The sequence below is a fragment of the Dysidea avara genome, chromosome 2 (assembly GCF_963678975.1).
Source record: "Dysidea avara chromosome 2, odDysAvar1.4, whole genome shotgun sequence".
NCBI lineage: Eukaryota > Metazoa > Porifera > Demospongiae > Dictyoceratida > Dysideidae > Dysidea > Dysidea avara.
Window position 1 is genome coordinate 43891936 of NC_089273.1, and position 17375 is coordinate 43909310.

The 17375-nt window shown below is 36.3% G+C and overlaps 1 protein-coding gene across 1 annotated transcript; it reads left to right on the forward strand.

Annotated features, from left to right (window-relative positions):
* Nucleotides 1-4050: 4050 nt before the first annotated feature.
* On the forward strand, nt 4051-13058 carry LOC136247431 (uncharacterized). Its single transcript, XM_066039151.1, has 3 exons — nt 4051-4152; nt 8484-10539; nt 12651-13058. The coding sequence occupies exons 1-3, from the start codon at nt 4108-4110 to the stop codon at nt 12854-12856; spliced, it is 2307 nt and encodes a 768-aa protein (XP_065895223.1). The 5' UTR covers nt 4051-4107; the 3' UTR covers nt 12857-13058.
* The last annotated feature ends 4317 nt before the right edge of the window (nt 13059-17375 follow it).

Consider the following 17375-nt stretch of genomic DNA (forward strand, 5'->3'; position numbering starts at 1 on the left):
CAAAGAAACCATCATGTAGAGAGTTCAGCTGCAAACAAATCACTCTGTAGAGAGTTCAGCTACAAAGAAACCGCCATGTAGAGAGTTCAGCCTCATACAAACTACCTTGTAGAGAATTCAACTACAACAAATCACCCTGTAGAGAAGAAGTTACCTTGTAGAGAGTTCAGCTAAAAAGAAACCATCACGTAGGGAGTTCAGCTACAAAGAAACCACCATGTAGAGAGTTTAGCTGCAAACAAATCACCTGTAGAGAGTTCAGCTAGAAACAAATCACCCCGTAGAGAGATCAGCTGGACGAAGTCACCTTGTAGAGAGTTCAGCTACAAAGAAACCATCATGTAGACAGTTCAGCTGCAAACAAATCACCCTGCAGAGAGTTCAGCTACAAAAAAATCACCTTGTAGAGAGTTTAGCTAGACGAAGTCACCTTATAGAGAGTTCAGCTACAAAGACACCACCATGTAGAGAGTTTAGCTGCAAACAAATCACCTGTAGAGAGTTCAGCTAGAAACAAAATACCCTGTAGAGAGACCAGCTAGAAGAGGTTACCTTGTAGAGAGTTCAGCTACAAAGAAACCATCCTGTATATAGTTCAGCTACATTTCAAGTCACCCAGTAGAGAGATCAGCTGCGAAAAAATATCCTGTGGGGAATAATGGGCATGTAATAAATATATGTATATAATTTGTATAATTACTAATGAAATCAAAAATAATTGAAGTACTAAAAGTCTTCTTTAAGTTCTTTTCTTCTTCCTGTAGTAAAGAAAAAAATACATGGGTTAAAAAAGCCCCAAAGCCAGCCATAGGCCGGCTTTGTAGTATACAAATACAAAAAGAAGTGATATCTAATCAAAAACAGCCAAGCTGTAAAAAAAAGGTGCGGCCCCCATAAAGGCCATGGTGAAAAAAGATGTGAAATCCAAGGTGGCGGCCAAGAAATGGCTGTGATGGTAGGTTAATGGTTACATTTTAATAACGACAATTCAGGTGAATTTTGTGCCACTTGGTCTTGGCACCAAATTCACCTGAATTGTTGTTATTAAAATGTAACCATTAACCTACCATCACAGCCATTTCTTGGCCGCCACCTTGGATTTCACATTTTTTTTCACCATGGCCTTTATGGGGGCCGCATCTTTTTTTACAGCTTGGCTGTTTTTGATTAGATATATATGGCCTGAATATTTCGAGGGGTAATATTTTGCAAACAATCCCAAAATGTTTTAGAGTATAATGGATTATGGTGGTATAAGGATAAATTTTTGCTGCTGGCCCCATAAACTTCGAAATCAGTGAAAACCTTTCTCCCTCAAAATATTTAGGGTACACGCCTATACGGTAAATGCCAGTGTCTAAATGTAAAGCAAGGTTTAATACGAGAGTACAATAGCTTAATTTCATAGAACAAAGTTCACTACAACTAATTAAATCCATGACTTGTCAAAAATATGTCAACAGCAGGTGCTATCCTGCACTCCTTTTTTGTAGGTGTTGCAATATAGCTGCCTTTGGATGTATACCTTCAGTGCTATAAACACAGCAGGTGAGCTTTTAATCAAAAATTGTCAATGCTATAGTTTATGATATGAAATTTGAATAAAAACCATATTTGGAAGTTATATGTTGTACTTTCTGCATGGGATAACCAGCTACATCTCTTGTATAATTTCTTGCCATACTTAACAGCTGCAATTTGTTAGCTGAGGTCAATTGTGTGCCAGTGATCTAACTACAGTAATTGCGTATACATTATACAGGAGCACATTGAATCCTATGAACAAGTTATTTGTTTGTCCATAGGACACTCCTGGTGTGTCATGGCATACAACATGCCATGTTAGAAAATTCTATGTACATAATATATAATAATAAAGGGTATTGAATTAACTCCTATGACCAACATGCATGCAATGTTTGTACAAAAATGTAATGCATGTCAACGATAATATCATTGTTACTGAATTTGACAAAATCAGGCTTCCACACACAAATCTAGTGATTTTTGGAAGTTTGTAGGACCATAACTCAATGTAGGATATGCCATACAGTTTCAAATTTGATTTTGAGCTGTCATTACATAATAACCAATTATGTGCAAAGTATCTAGGTCAATAATATTATGTTGTAGCATGTTGTGAGATCAAGTTTCAGTTGAGTAAATTCAATGAGTTGGGTGTGTGTGGAAGTCTGGTTTTGTTAAAACCCAGTCGAATCAATTAGTGATAACTAACAACAATTTTACCCTCATAATTATAGATTGCTGAGGGTCTGGCATTCCACCCCAAGAAGACTACTGTGCTTGTACATCAAACACCTAACTAAAGCCATATATGAATAATATACATCTCTATTATTATTATTAAATACAGAGAGAAAGGCATTATGCCTGTGAGTCCTGCTCATTACAATAAACAATTACATTAAGAATAAAAGTTATCAATCAAAATCTTTAACATGACAGATCATCAGTTATGTCAATCTTTAGCCTTTGCCTTAAACATTTGGAGTTGCAAGAGCTTCTGGTAGTTATGCTTACTTGCATGAACATTAAATCCATGGCACTTTTCCAGTATAGCTAGTTAGCTATATTTCAACAAAAGTAGATTTGTCTATATTATTAGCAAACTATGTCTATAGACTATAATACCTATGACAAAAAAAGAAGAAAGAAACAACACTGCTCCGCAAAACAACTTCCTCAATAATTCTCAAGAAATGATTTAATTATGGGTTGCATCTCCTTAGTTATATTGTGGGTTTTGTTTCATTAAGATAACTAAATTCATGTATTTTGCCATGTTGTAGTAAGCTATGTAGACTGTCACCACTTTACAGTTGTGAACTGCACTACAATAAAATGTGTATTTGTGACCAGATCTTCTAAAAAGAGGTCTTATAGCCTTTCTACATTTCCAGGTTTGACGAGTCATAACTCATCATGTGTTTAAGCTATTGTTGCATGTACAATTACTTCCAGGAATAGTGCTATGTTAGGTGTGTACAGTGACCAAATTGCAGGCTGGTGCCATACTCACAAGTCAAGTTATGGATTGTTAAGTACATACAATTAGAAAGGTTATAAAACCTCTTTTACACAGGTTTAGTTACATTTGTGCATATTGTGATGAGCTCTAAATGTGATGTACATAAAAATAATGTAGCTACTAGTTAGGTAGCTATTATAGCATGTGTGATGTGTAGGAGATGATAGCTAGTTCCCATTTGCTTATTAATGAAGCAAATATGCCACAGGAATGTACGCTATGTACAACACATTTGAAGCATATCACATATGAATATATGCACTCTTTATAACATTGCTGGCTTAGAAAGAATAAAAGCAAGCAGCGAGCCTGATAACCTAACTTTTTCTGGCTTTTATTTTATCGCTGAATTTCGTAGACTTTCTATTTTCTGCTAAAGAACTAGCTATACATTAAGCTTATCAATCAAAAATTTTAAGTGAATTATAGCTAAACATCTACTCTGAAAAGGGACTTGAATTTGATGGCAGCTTGTTAGCATTGGCCACAGTGACGTGGCTTTATTTAATCAAGTCTTTGCATGAACATAATGCATCCGTTCTGAACTTGTCAATAAATTGGCAAACCAAAATTTCTGGAATGAACAACTTTTTTGCCAGACAACAAGATGGATAGTGTGAAGAGACGCTTATACACTGTAATCTATATAGCTATATGTGCATAGTGACAGAAAATGGTCTCCATGCAATTGTAACCTGCATGTAGAGTCTAATAGCTAGTTATGTAGTACAGGGTAAAGAATGTATAATATCATAGCTAAACATCATGAAGTATATGATGTTTAGCTATGACATTATACAATCTGTACCTTGTACTACATAGCTAGCTATTAGACTCTGATAGCTATTGCTAGCAGCTGGTATAGCTATAGCTATACCAGCTGCAGTTAGTGTCAGTTTTACTTACAGTTCCCATTCATAGACTACTTCCAACCACTATTTGCAAGTGACCGATGTGTATTCTGATACCGGATGTTACGTAATCACATTCACATTCTTTACCTTTTGTGGATATACGTATGCACTAAAGTGTTGGAATACAGTTGTGAATAGTTGCGGATGCAGTGTGCTCCTCCGGTGGAACGAGGTACTGATTCATTAAAGGTGAGCTTCGCCGTTACTACTCTATATAGCTGTTAGTTCCTCATGCTAACCAGTAAATTGAATGTGTATTTGCGGGTGGAGCACAATGGTGGGGCGTGTCGCGGCGGCTTCGTTGTGGTCAGATTGACTTTTCTGTATTAGCTCATCTGTACAAGAACTGGCGTTGATCATTAAATGATAGGATTGCGCCTTTTGCTATAAAACAGATTTAGGATTTAGCTATACAAAAAAATTTCGTTCTTTCGTGGTGCCTGACTATTATTGAAGGCATGGTGTGTCACGGCAGCTGTGAGGACGATGAATCGTGAACGTACTGTTATGCATTAAATGTTTAAAAGGCTTCAAACAAAAGCACAGTCGTGACCCAGTGGCACAATCTCACAAAGGAAGGCGTGCATGCATTGGCTTCTGACTCAATAAGATGTAATTGTTCGCGTGACTGATGTGACTTCCTTATAATAATAATTGGTCATTGTGGTTGAAAGGATGAAAACTATAGTCAAGAGTTAATTATGGTATTGGTGACCATATATAGCCCAGATGCTAGTAGCCTAAGCACGTAGCTAATTCCACATGACATGAAGAATTTGACCATGCAATAATATTATTATAGCTACAGTACTGCCCAAAGGTAACGTTACGCTCACGAGCAGTTGACACTCATGTAGCCAATTTTCAACTCGTAATTTCTTTGGCATGTGTGCACTAGCTAACTCACCACCTGTAGCCATGATAGGCAAGCTCCATCGGGTGGCTGCTCCAATAACCGCATGCCTTCGCATGTGATGTATTCCAGACATGCATCGTGTCAAGTCGTGGCCTGGATTTGAGCACTCGCGAGGGATTGTAACGTTACTTCTGGGTGGTACTGTATTTGTGAGCTCATGCATGTAGGGATGAAACTGGGTATATCAGTTAAGTGTGCTGTTGTATGTACACATCATACTCCAGCCTAGGGCTTCTTTTATGAACCACACCCTCTTATCAAGAATGCGTGATACAGTCTGTAGACATACTTGGAGCACATGCTCATTTATCAGGAAGGTATGTTGAAGTCTGTAGATATGCACAGAACCAACAAATATTTTTATGTACATTTTAATCACTTCTGAATCAGTAAGCAGTGAAGGAAGAAACATCTGATATATCAATGGATTTGCCTCTTCATGGAGAGTAGGAATATCTTTGTTTTGTTTCTGTACCTTGAGACAAACATGAGTTACATTTGTTTATGCTGTGATAAAATGTAACTTTATTGTTGCCATTTCTAAACTTGAACAGCCTCATTGTTTGATAGCACGGTTATACTTAGGCCAAAAACTACACTTTCTTGAATGCCCTAGTTCATGGTGAATAGATTGACACACTTCCCAACTCTGTAGTCCATTGCATCCAAGACTTATGATAAATTAAACAAGCACCTGTAGGTTTTCCATTTAGGCATTGTACTAATCAGTTGTTTTGCTCTTCTTATTTGTTGACTATTGCTATAACTCCAAATCAGGTTTTTACTTGGTGGGTCACATACGAGCTTGGGAATAGCTTCATGTTGTAAACCTACAGACAGACAGACAAACAAACACTTTTCCTACATATCCAATGTATGTCAATTGCATTTGTCAATTGCATTTATCTAAGAAAAGAAAAGGAATTATTCAAACTTTTGCTCTCAACGAAAGCTCACATATAGCTCTCCATGTAATACTCAAGTGGAGAATGTAGCTCTTAATGCACTCCATGACTTTAATTAATCTGGTTTGAATGGATTTCTATCAGTAGATCATCCACTTCAGCGGTACTGACATGGCTTCAACCCTATGTGAGCCATTGAGACTATAGCATTTTACTGCTTTCCTTTTATGACATTGATATTCTCTATAGGGAAAAACTAACGGGCTATTATTAATTTTTTAGCCTTACGCACTGTCTTTGACAAAGTTACATGTTACTGCATACATAAACAACTACATGTAACTCCGTAATGATATAGATATGAGGCAAACTCACAACAAAAAGGAAATCACGTAATACGATAAGTAGATAAGTTATATTCATTACCTTCTAAAGTGGTAAAACAGGTGTAAAATATATAATTATATTATTTAAAATAGTCCAAAACTCCATTATCCTGAATAATGCATTTCAATACACTTTTTTTGTAATTACAAAACCAGTTATACAAACTAGTTCACTCTGTGGCTAAATTTTACATACATGACTATGTACTTTGGAATGTTCCATTTCAGTTCATGTAACAGTGTAATTCTTGTGATATAGAAATAATGTCATAGAAATTCATGTGGCTACATATTATGAAAAAAGTGAGGGAAAAGAATTTAACATTCTATAACAATATCATTCTAAACTTCCAGACCCGCAAAGTACATTCACAACACATCTCAACAAAGTACATTCGGTATTATGTTATATACTTTATGTAAAAACTTGTTTTATGATAACAATGGTCTATCTTGGGTAGTACGTGAACTTAAATAGTGTTGATTGTGTATTATGTGATTTATAATTGCTCTAAACAAGACCAACACTTAGTACATTAAAAAATTATCAATTAAAAATGAAGTAGAGATCCAATAATAAAAAAAGGAGTGAAACAAGAGATGAATGATGGTATTTTCTCTGTGATAAAGTAGGATTTTACCACCAAGCTACGTATGGTGTAATACCAACTATATTTTATTATTGGATCCCATTTTTAAATCTTTTTGTAGCATACAGCTATATATGTACGACTTACGTATTAGGGTGACTGATGTATTAGAGCATCTTTAGTTAGCCGCCTCAAGGGGCGTGGTCGCTATTCCATATTTTTACCATGCTACATTATAAGTACAGCTAAACCAATAAAGGGGTGATTTCAAGTTAATACGTTGCTAAAAGGTGTGGTCTCTGCATTTTATTGCTTTTAGTCAACCAAGATCAATAATGAGCTTGTCTCAAATTTATTGTGTGAAGTTACAGCTATCTACCAAGTGTCCAGAAATGTAAGAGCTTGAAATAATTTTGTAGCATCTAAATAATTATGCTGTTCAAGGAAAGTGTTAATACGGAAAATCAACACCTTGGAATGATTCTTTTACATGAAGAAGACAATGACTAGCCTGATTAAAGATAAAAAGAAAGACAAGGCACAGAGGACACGCTCATTGGAATCCCAAAAGGTACATACCACTGGTGAGTTTGTTATTGTAGCATAAATGATGACTGTGGGCTGATTCGTTTGGTCTCCAACCTTGCGACTATGTCTGGCAGGCACGCTGGCAGACTATAAATTCGTGTTTCAACAATTTTCTTTTAAATTCTATATCTGGCTACCTAAGAGTGTTTTCTTGTTCTTCACTCTGCGTTTGATGTTCGATGGACTAAGTTATGGGTCATTATCAACTAACTTTGTGACTATGTTTGTTAACTTGAATGGGTCAAGTCCTAAGGGTATCACGGAAAAGTTCAGTTTTACAAATAATTTTATTTTAAAGCCGCTGCATCGTTTTACAGACTGTTTACCATATATACTAAACATCTAGAGGGGCATGCATGCTTTGCTATAGAGTCATGTTACGTACTTGAAAAATTGGAATGGTCTGTATTTGAAAATGTGGTAAACCGCTTGTGAATACACTATACCAATGTTTCTCAATTTGTCTTAAGGGTGACAAATCACTTCCGTCTGAGTGCAGTAGGATGCAATGGCTTTCGTCACATGACCAATAATAGATTCCCACAATCTAGTAAGGCTTTATTGAGAAGAAATTGGTGCTACTGCTCCCACATCAAGGCCATGGTTCAACCAGGATTTATAAAATATGTACCCTGAAATTTGCATTTAAAGCTAGGTGGCTTCACATTACATTAGGAATTATATCAATGGCTATATCACTCTGCCTTAAGTGTCGATTTATGTATGTATCATCCCATATCTAGTGACGTGTTGACATCGGTGCAGTATGCACAATAACAGAATGATTAGAATGATAGGACACTACTGGTAGATATTTACCTTTTCTTCAAAAGCTGCTTGTCATAAGTGAGGGTGTTATTGTTAAAGGATATGTATTGCATAGTTTAACTGCTAGCCTTTGAATGGTCAAGCAGGCAAGCTGCCACGCATTGCATTTTTTTCTGTGAATGGATTCCTATAAATGAATAAAACAAAAAAGCACTGTCAGGCGCTCTTCCATGAGGCCATCATAATTATAATATTTTTCATCACAATTTTATACTGCAATTTATGTAGGTGTGCCATTTTGATTTGAAAAGAGCCCTACTATTAAATATAGTATATTATTTATATAATGATTTATTACCTTATATAGATGTTGATGGTGCTACTACTTCTAGCAACCTTAGCAAGCCTTGCTAAGTGTTATGTGCCAGTTTATGACCAGCAAAAGAAAGTTTACGACTGTACTACTCCAGATATTGGTCAAGTTTGTGATATAACATTTGTTGTTGAGGCACTCACTACCATGGCCTACTATGATGACCTAGAGGAATACACGGACCTGGAGGGCTTCAGAGCAACATTTGATTCCAATGGAACTATTGTACCTCTACTAGATGAGGTTGACACCTCAGAAGTGAAACTCCAACCTATACAAGCTGATGGACATTTCAGGCCAATAGCAACTATAAATGCTCAATTACCTGCACCGACCATTATTGTACGTGAAAACCAAACTCTGAATGTAACTGTATACAATCGGTTGTCAAGTGTCGAAGGAATATCCATTCATTGGCATGGAATGTTTCAGACTGGCACACAAGAAGCTGATGGAGTTCCGTATATTACACAACACCCAATCAGTTACTTAAACAGTTACACATACACATTCAAAGCTTCTCCAGCAGGTACCCATTGGTACCATGCTCACACTAGTGCTCATAGGACTGATGGATTGTATGGTGCATTGATCGTAAAAGATACAATACCAGATCTGTATGACGTTGACAGCCCTGATCAGCACACTCTCATACTGATGGACTGGCATAGAGATCCAGCTTTGGAACTGTTTTACACAATAAGTGCTAGCGTGGAATACTGGAAAGAGACTGAAGAATATGGTCAACAATCGTTTACAATTTACACTCCCACTGTTGGACCAGATGGTACTGAAGTTGGGCCTATTCCATTCTGGTCAGGTATAATCAACGATAAGGGTCGGCAGTTTAACCAATCAGGGCATCCTAACGTTCCAGGGACAAGTTTAAACTATTTCACTGTTTATAGAAACAGAAGGTATCGTTTTAGGATAATAGGAGCTCAAGCTCTCTATGCATTTAAATTTTCAATAGAAGGACACAAACTAACTGTAATAGCTAGTGATGGTGATCCCATGAAACCTATTGAGAATGTCGACTATTTAATTGTTCACACTGGTGAGCGATATGATGTGGTTGTAACTGCAGACAAGACTGAACAAAAGGATTTCTGGATCTGGGCTGAAACTTTAGAAGATGCAAACTTGAGTGATAATGAAGCATTTTACAACCCAATAAATACACACAGGGCAGAAGCAGTGCTTCACTATGGTGAGAACCCATCTATGGATATAGACGAAATTAGTCAAACATGGGAATGCACACCGTCTTCCAAATGTAAAGCTGTGAACTGTCCGTTTTCTCAGTACAGTAACATCATAGATTGTGTTAATGCAGAACAATTTGAGAGCCACCCAGATTATCCCATCCCACAAGCAATTTACTCACCATCAGTTACAGGGCTGTTTTATGTATTTGCAGAAACTGATACAGATGTTAGTTTTGTTGATGGGTTAAGCTTCCAGTTCCCCAGAAATCCACCACTGACAGAATTTGAGGCCTTCCAAAATTCTAATGACATGTGTCCCAGAAGAGGCTGTAATGGGCGAAACTGCTCTTGCACACATGTAATAGACTTAAGTAATGTAGAAAAAGACAGTGCTGTTGAAATAGTAATTGTTAATAGAGTCACAGATGCTGATGATGCTGATGGAGCTACTCATCCAGTTCATCTACATGGACATCACTTCTATGTAGTTGACATTGGCTACCCTGAATACAACACGGATACTGGTGTATATGTTACAGCTAGTGATGACATTAGGTGTGTAACGGCAAATAACAGCTCATGTCAAAGGGCTTTTACACCAATTGAAGGGGATGACGGTTTCATACAAAACCTTGTGTGGAGTGATGATACACAGCTAGAAACTAGACAATTTGCCAAGAAGGACACAGTCATGGTACCCTATGGAGGCTATACTGTGATCAGGTTTATTGCCGATAATCCAGGCTGGTGGTTCTTCCATTGTCATATTGAAAACCACCAAATTAGTGGCATGGCTGCTGTCGTTAGGGAGCTCCAAGTAACTTCACCTTCTTCTAACTCAGGTAGGCATGCCTGTATGTTATACATTGTAGTGTACCATATAAACAGAAATTTTTGGTGAGCTGAATATTTGACGTTAGCTTAATAATTGCATTTGGTGAGAGTTTAATTTTGCAACATGCATGTAGTAGCAAGTTGTGTAGGTAGCTTTAAGGTACCTCATTACTAATGTACTGGCCAATGCATTGAAGGAAAGAATCCTTTATGTAAAACAAAGGACGGAGATGGTTTTAATCCATAGCCTATCTGAAAAGGATCCGGATCATTAATATCATTCTCCATGCAAGATCTCCACTGCGTGTATCTTTGCTTCCTTTTGGCACAAGAGTAGGACCTTGGCCTATAGAATTGTTTGATGTAATAACCGCAGGATGAGGTTCAGTACGTTGGTAGCAAAACTTAGTGCAGACTGTGCTTCCCATACAGGTAATATTTAAACTAGCTATCTCACTAACTATTTCACTAGCTATCTTAATTTATATCTAAAGTTTTACAAAGGTTTACTTGGTCATACTTCTCTTTTGACAACCTTCAACATCACCATACTTGATGAGCTTGATAGATACAGCACCTTTCTGAGCTCTCATACCTACAGTATATGGCAAGATTTCAATTTTTTAATTTGATGGCTTGGTTAGCATACGCCAAATCATTAGTTTTAATTCCACACCAAAATTTCTGCTTATGAGTTATAAATATGTAGTAGTTGTATATATCACAAGAGCACATGATACAGCTGATGTACACCATGCCAATTGCAGGCCAATGCCCACAGATGATTATTAGTCACCCAAACTAATACGAGACCAACCACCAAATTTATTATATAGACCAACTTGTAAAATCCAATTGTGGGTTACCAGCAACTGTTGTGACAACATTTGTTTACATGAACAGGCAAGTCCTAAGGATATCATGGAAAAGTTCAATCGCAAAGTATTTTAAAGCCACTATGTCGTTTACAGACTGTTTACAATATTTACTAAGCATCTATTGGGGGTAAGCATTGCTGTAGAGTAGTGGGCATGGTCCATACTTGAAAATGCAGTGAACTGCTTGTGAATGTGCTATAGCATTAGCTCTGACCTTAAACCAACATTTCTCAACTCATAGGATGGCAAGAGTAACAAATTGTTTCCATCTGAGTGCTGTAGGATGCAAAATTGGATGTATGGCTTTCATCACATGAGCAATAATAGATTCCCACAATCAATTTTAATTTTGAGTTTATAAAAAGAAACTGACGATACTGCTCCCACAACAAGGCCATGTACATGTAAATGAAACAAAGCCAGCCATGGTTTAACTCATGGCCAGCCAGAGTTTACAAGATATGTACCATGAAATTTGCCTTGACATTAGGTGGCTTCACGGCTATACAGTATAATAGTATGGCTATGAGGTGTATTGTACACTGTACTGTATAGACACCCTGACTATGAAGTCAGAGGAGGATGGGTGTACATACTGCATTAGACCGAAGTGAGCCACTGGTTCATATAATATATAATTTATTATTATATAGCATGTGGTGAATTAAGCGTAAGTTCCTTTATTTTATTAAGTTAGTTTAAGTGCGTATGGTCTGTAAGCATACATGTTAATGAGAGGCATAGTTTTGCATAGTGAACACGTAGAGTTCTTGTAGTGCTTATGCTTGCTCACAATATACGTACGTGGGATATATTCCCAGGATTTGTCTGCATATATCCACTGACATAGGAGCAACGTTACCTGCTGCCATCCATCATTGAAGTTGTAATAAGTATATGTCTATAGAATGAATCCAGTGAGTGGACTCTTACTGATTGGTCACCAGACACAGGATGGGCTACAATATTGCTCTACAGCTTAATGCTATGTTAACTGTATATATGCCACAAATTTAAGGCATCTAGCACAATTGACACAGTCTGGCACAGTCTTACCCACTGGCCAAATACAATGAGTGGCCTATATTAATTTTACTGGCTAGCTTAACGCTCAATAAATATGGCCTTAGACTGAATAATTCACATATCCAATGTATGTATGTGACATGTATTAATTTTATTTCTTACGATTTTTTCTTACTCGAATGCTTTTGACTAATCATTTGTAATCCATTTTGTAGGAATGACAGAATGTAGTGACAGTGACACTGATATTTTTAAGATTGCTATGATAGCGGCAGTCATTGTTCTCGGAGCTCTGCTGATTATTGAAAATATCATTGTTTGCTGGATGTGTTGCTGCAATAAAAAGAATGTGTTTACAAGAAGAAGATCGTTTTCTGAGGATAGTGCCAAACTTGAGGAATTCATTAAAGCAGTAGAATAGCAAAGCAGCTACACAGTTTGCTTGACATTTATCTGTTAATGTGTAAAACTATACACTTAGGTGACTTTTTTACAAGCTAGTTTTATTTATTTATAGTGCACTGTTTATTGTAAACTTTTGTTTTTATATTTATAAAGGATTATTGTATGTGAGAACTCTATTACCACAAAGATTGTTTTTGTATTAAAATGATACACTTTCATTAGGGGTTAACCTTGTGAACAAGCTCTTCCCACCAAACAGTGCTCTCAACTTGATTATAATTATATGACACACACGTCTCTTTGAGGTGCGCACACTACCAGATATGCCAGTTGATGCTTAGTCAACTTTAATTTCACTTACGTATTACAGTGATTAAGCAAATTTAATTGTACAATCATTAATTTTTTGCAGATGGTAAATTCTTGCAAAGCTTTGATATGAAATCTCTTGTATAATAGTAAATATGTTACCGGATTTGCGAAAAGGGGTCTTCCACACACATCCAATTTACAAACTTTGATGACTCACAACTTCAGATAGGAAAAGGCCACTAGTAGACTTGAAATTTAGTTAGTAGTGAGCACCAACATAGCATAGCGCATGGAGAATATTTGAGGTTAATGTGTTTCTTTATCACTGAGTTACAGTCTTCCAAGTTCATAGAGTTGGATGTGTGTGAAAGACCCCTTTTCACAAATCCGGTTACAAATATTATATCTCAGTATTGTGAACTCGGTATATGCCGGTATTTGTATGGCTGGCTATCTGTTGTGAAACTGAAAATATTTACTGTATAATTTTAGCAGTGCAGTAACAGGCATAAGGGGCATTATAAGGCAGTAATAAATACTTGTGATTTTTGGAGCAGCTAGGTAACTGGTAAATGCTGTGGTAGAGAAAACCTAGTCTGGCCATGCAAGATTAAGTCTTATACAGCAGACTTTATGTCCCCCAATAAAAGTATAATAATGTACGTATAATTAATTGTGTAAAATTACTACAGCAAGCTTACACCAGTAGTCACTATTTTAGCTATTATAATTATATAACACACACTTGCATGGTCAGCAACAATTCATATTAACTAATAGTGTTTAAAATGACCATATAAATAATGTTGTCTCGTCATCTTGTATGTGTACAATGATACACTTCAAGACACAAGTATAGTAATTGTCAACATGGATTTCTTCCAAATCATTGCAATATTTCTTTATTGATTGATTCACAACTGACCCAATTTGTCTTGAACGTTGGAATACTACTTGCCATATATTCTTGATTATTCAAAGGCCTTTGACTCCATCCCTCATGAGCGCCTTCTTCTTATTCTCAATGCAATAGGGATTACAGCGTCATTTCTGAAATTGTTGAGAGGTTGTCTGACCGAGAGTGGTGGTGAATGACTGCTAGTTACCAGTTACTTGGGGACGCCTCCACTGCTTGAAGTTTCTTAGTTTACTAGAGTGGTATATCCCCAGTATATGGAACAGTTAATTGTTTGGAATTTTAGTAGCTTTTCAGTAAACCTGCATTCACTGATGTTTACTGAGAGTTTAAAACTTAGTAAAACAATTATGTTCCATATACTTAAAGTTACTGACATTTTACTACCAGCATAACTGGGTACAACTACAGTAAAGCAGCCTAACAAATTAGTAAACTAAGAACCTTCAAGCAGTGCTCAGGGGACCACTATTGTTTCTTTTGTACATCAATGATTTACATGAAGTTATATATCTCACGCTGAGCTTAATATTTTCATTGATGATGTAGCACTGTATAAAGAAATTTACATCAAGTAGTGACTGTGATCTACTGCAAGAAGATCTAAATAGTGTCTATTTCTGCTCAGATCACTGGCAAATTCACCTGCAAGGCGATGGCAATTAGCACTTGGGTATTACGCACGGGTTAATATGTTGTCACAAAAGCAAGTTCCTCTTAATTCTTCAATTTGCTCTCTGTAATAACAAACAAGTTGACTTGCAGTCTCATATATTAAACTAACTTAATATTTTTCCATAAGTAGAAACTAAGAGAACGTGTGTATGCCTCCAGTCTCTAGGATGAGCTTAGTAATGTGATCACAGTGACACCATTCAAGCATAAATTTTAATGATAATTCTCCAACCTAGGATGTTAAATATACCTTGGGTCAGAAACCATTTAATCAGGTAGAGCAGATGCCGTTGGATCATATTATTCAAGGACTGGCCAAGGGGATTTCCAAGGGGATTTCCAAGCTACTACATAATGATGTGTGAACAAGATCAAGAAGATTTGTGGGACTGGTTATTGGGTGGGGGATGAATGTATCAAATGATTGTACCTCTTCTTCTTTCCAAATTGTGACCGAATTTTGAAAAATTACCCATATGGGTGCACGTGAAATAATTAGAATTTTCATGTTTAGTGGGTTGCTAATAAGAGCATTGAACAGTTTTGAAAATATTTCAAGTAATTTAAGGTATTGAGAATGGCTTAAATCCATGGCCATCAACAAGTAGATTTGCAATTTTGCACTATAAAGTTTGTGATTTGATCATTAAATATTTTAGGCATCAAATGCACCCATATGGGTGATTTTCCAAAATTCGGTCACAGTTATCTAATCAGCCATGTGTATAGTAATTTGGTCACCATTAATTTTATCATTTATTCTCACTGTTGAAAAGGTAATCAAATTTCACGTCCACTAAGGTTAAAATATTTTATTTGGTAGAGTATTAAGTGTAGCACATAAATGTGTATTAATTCAATAATCATCGTTATGGCTGTATAAGTAGAAAGAGATGTGAGTAAAAACAAACCCCAAATCATGGTTTTGGGCCTTACAAAAAGAAATGAAATCCACAAAAAAATACAGCCAGGCTGTGAAAAAATGGTGCGGTCTTAAAAGCCTGGATGAAAAAAAGTTGTGTAATCAAAGGTGGCAGCCAAGAAATGGATACAATGATGTTAAAGCTATAATAAATTCTGTGTGCATTGTTAAATTTTATTAGCATCAACATCTTTGCAACAATTTCTTGGCTGCCATGCACCTTTGATTTCACAACATTTTCAACCAGGCTTTCTAAGGTACGTTGCACCACTTTTTCACAGCCTGGCTGTTTTTATGTGGATCTAGTATTAATAGATAATTGCAGCAAAAATCAAGCTTTGTTACTGTATACAGTATATGTGTACAATCATATATAAATGCAGTATCGGAGTAAGTGTACAGAAAGCATTGCATTATACTGTGTGAATATACATAATGTATGCATAAGTGTTAATATTACTGTACAATGTCTCATCAGTTTTCATCATTCATCATCTCCATAATGGGTTCACGATAGTGGATCATAGTATCATGAATCTCCGCTGTTTCATTAGAATCTCTTCTGCTACATGTAGACAATTTAAAATATATGTGAATATTAGTAATAGAATCATCACTGTATGTAGGCACAGTACAAAATATATATTTTTAAATGCTCTGTTATTATTATTTAATAGCTAGTCCTGAAAATGATGACAGCACCTTAAAAATTAGTGATGGGGGTACTCTTAATAATCTGTTCCAATGCAACAGTCAGTATAGCAGTTATACTAAAATGTTATGTATATTTCCGGTCTTTCAGTTTGAGTGGGTCAAGTGATCTTAAGAGCTATATATTTAAGCTGGAGACTAAATACTCAATTATGATATACTTAGTCTGTACTGCTTATTTTCTACCCTCACTACCATCAAGACAAAATGTTTGTGTACAACTGTTGTCATCAATAATGGTTGCTTGTTATATTCACAAGTAGCTAAGGTGAGTTATGCGCTATGTTTGGTTTCATTAGTGCAATGTTGAAAAATCCAGCAGTTTTGGGGCTTTCATTTTAATTCACAGAAAACCATTGGGAAGACTATAATTGTATTTGAGCACAAAAATAAAAGCAAATCCTAAAACCAATAATAGGTGAGATGTGGTGAAGGATACTTTGAACTGATAATTAGTGGTCAAATGTGTGGCTTAAAATGTATTTCAGCTCCCACTGCCATACTACAAACTCTGTGCGTGTGCGTGCATGCGTGCGTGTGCGTGTGTGTGTGTGTGTGCGTGTGTGTGTGCGTGTGTGTGTGTGTGTGTGTGTGTGCGTGTGTGTGTGTGTGTGTGTGTGTGTGTGTGTGTGTGTGTGTGTGTAAAACCATAATATGCATGTGTGTGAGGCACTTCTGCAACTAATAACATTAATTTTATATGATCCATACTTACATGTCAACTATGATTGCATTCTTCCTCATATTGTTATCTATGACAAGACCAATATCACCACTGATGGAAGGTACTTCAGTGTTGTCAATGGAAATAACAGGTTTAGTTTTGCAGTGCATGAAAATCTTTTTGATGTTCTCTCTGTATAAAATCAGTTCCATTACAGCAAATGCTATTAAGGGTAGTACTACAAAAAGAATAATAACTGCTAGCAGTACTCCTGTTCCGAAATCATCAAAAAGTGATTTTAATGAAGTGAAGATCATCATATGTAAAATGGCCCC

What these genes read in the sequence shown, in the direction of transcription:
- LOC136247431 (XM_066039151.1), top strand. Translation starts at nt 4,108, where the DNA reads ATGCAGTGTGCTCCTCCGGTGGAACGAGGTACTGATTCATTAAAG. An exon ending in GAGGTACTGATTCATTAAAG is followed by an intron (nt 4,153 to 8,483) that starts GTGAGCTTCGCC and finishes TACCTTATATAG; the next exon opens with ATGTTGATGGTGCTACTACT. An exon ending in TTCACCTTCTTCTAACTCAG is followed by an intron (nt 10,540 to 12,650) that starts GTAGGCATGCCT and finishes TCCATTTTGTAG; the next exon opens with GAATGACAGAATGTAGTGAC.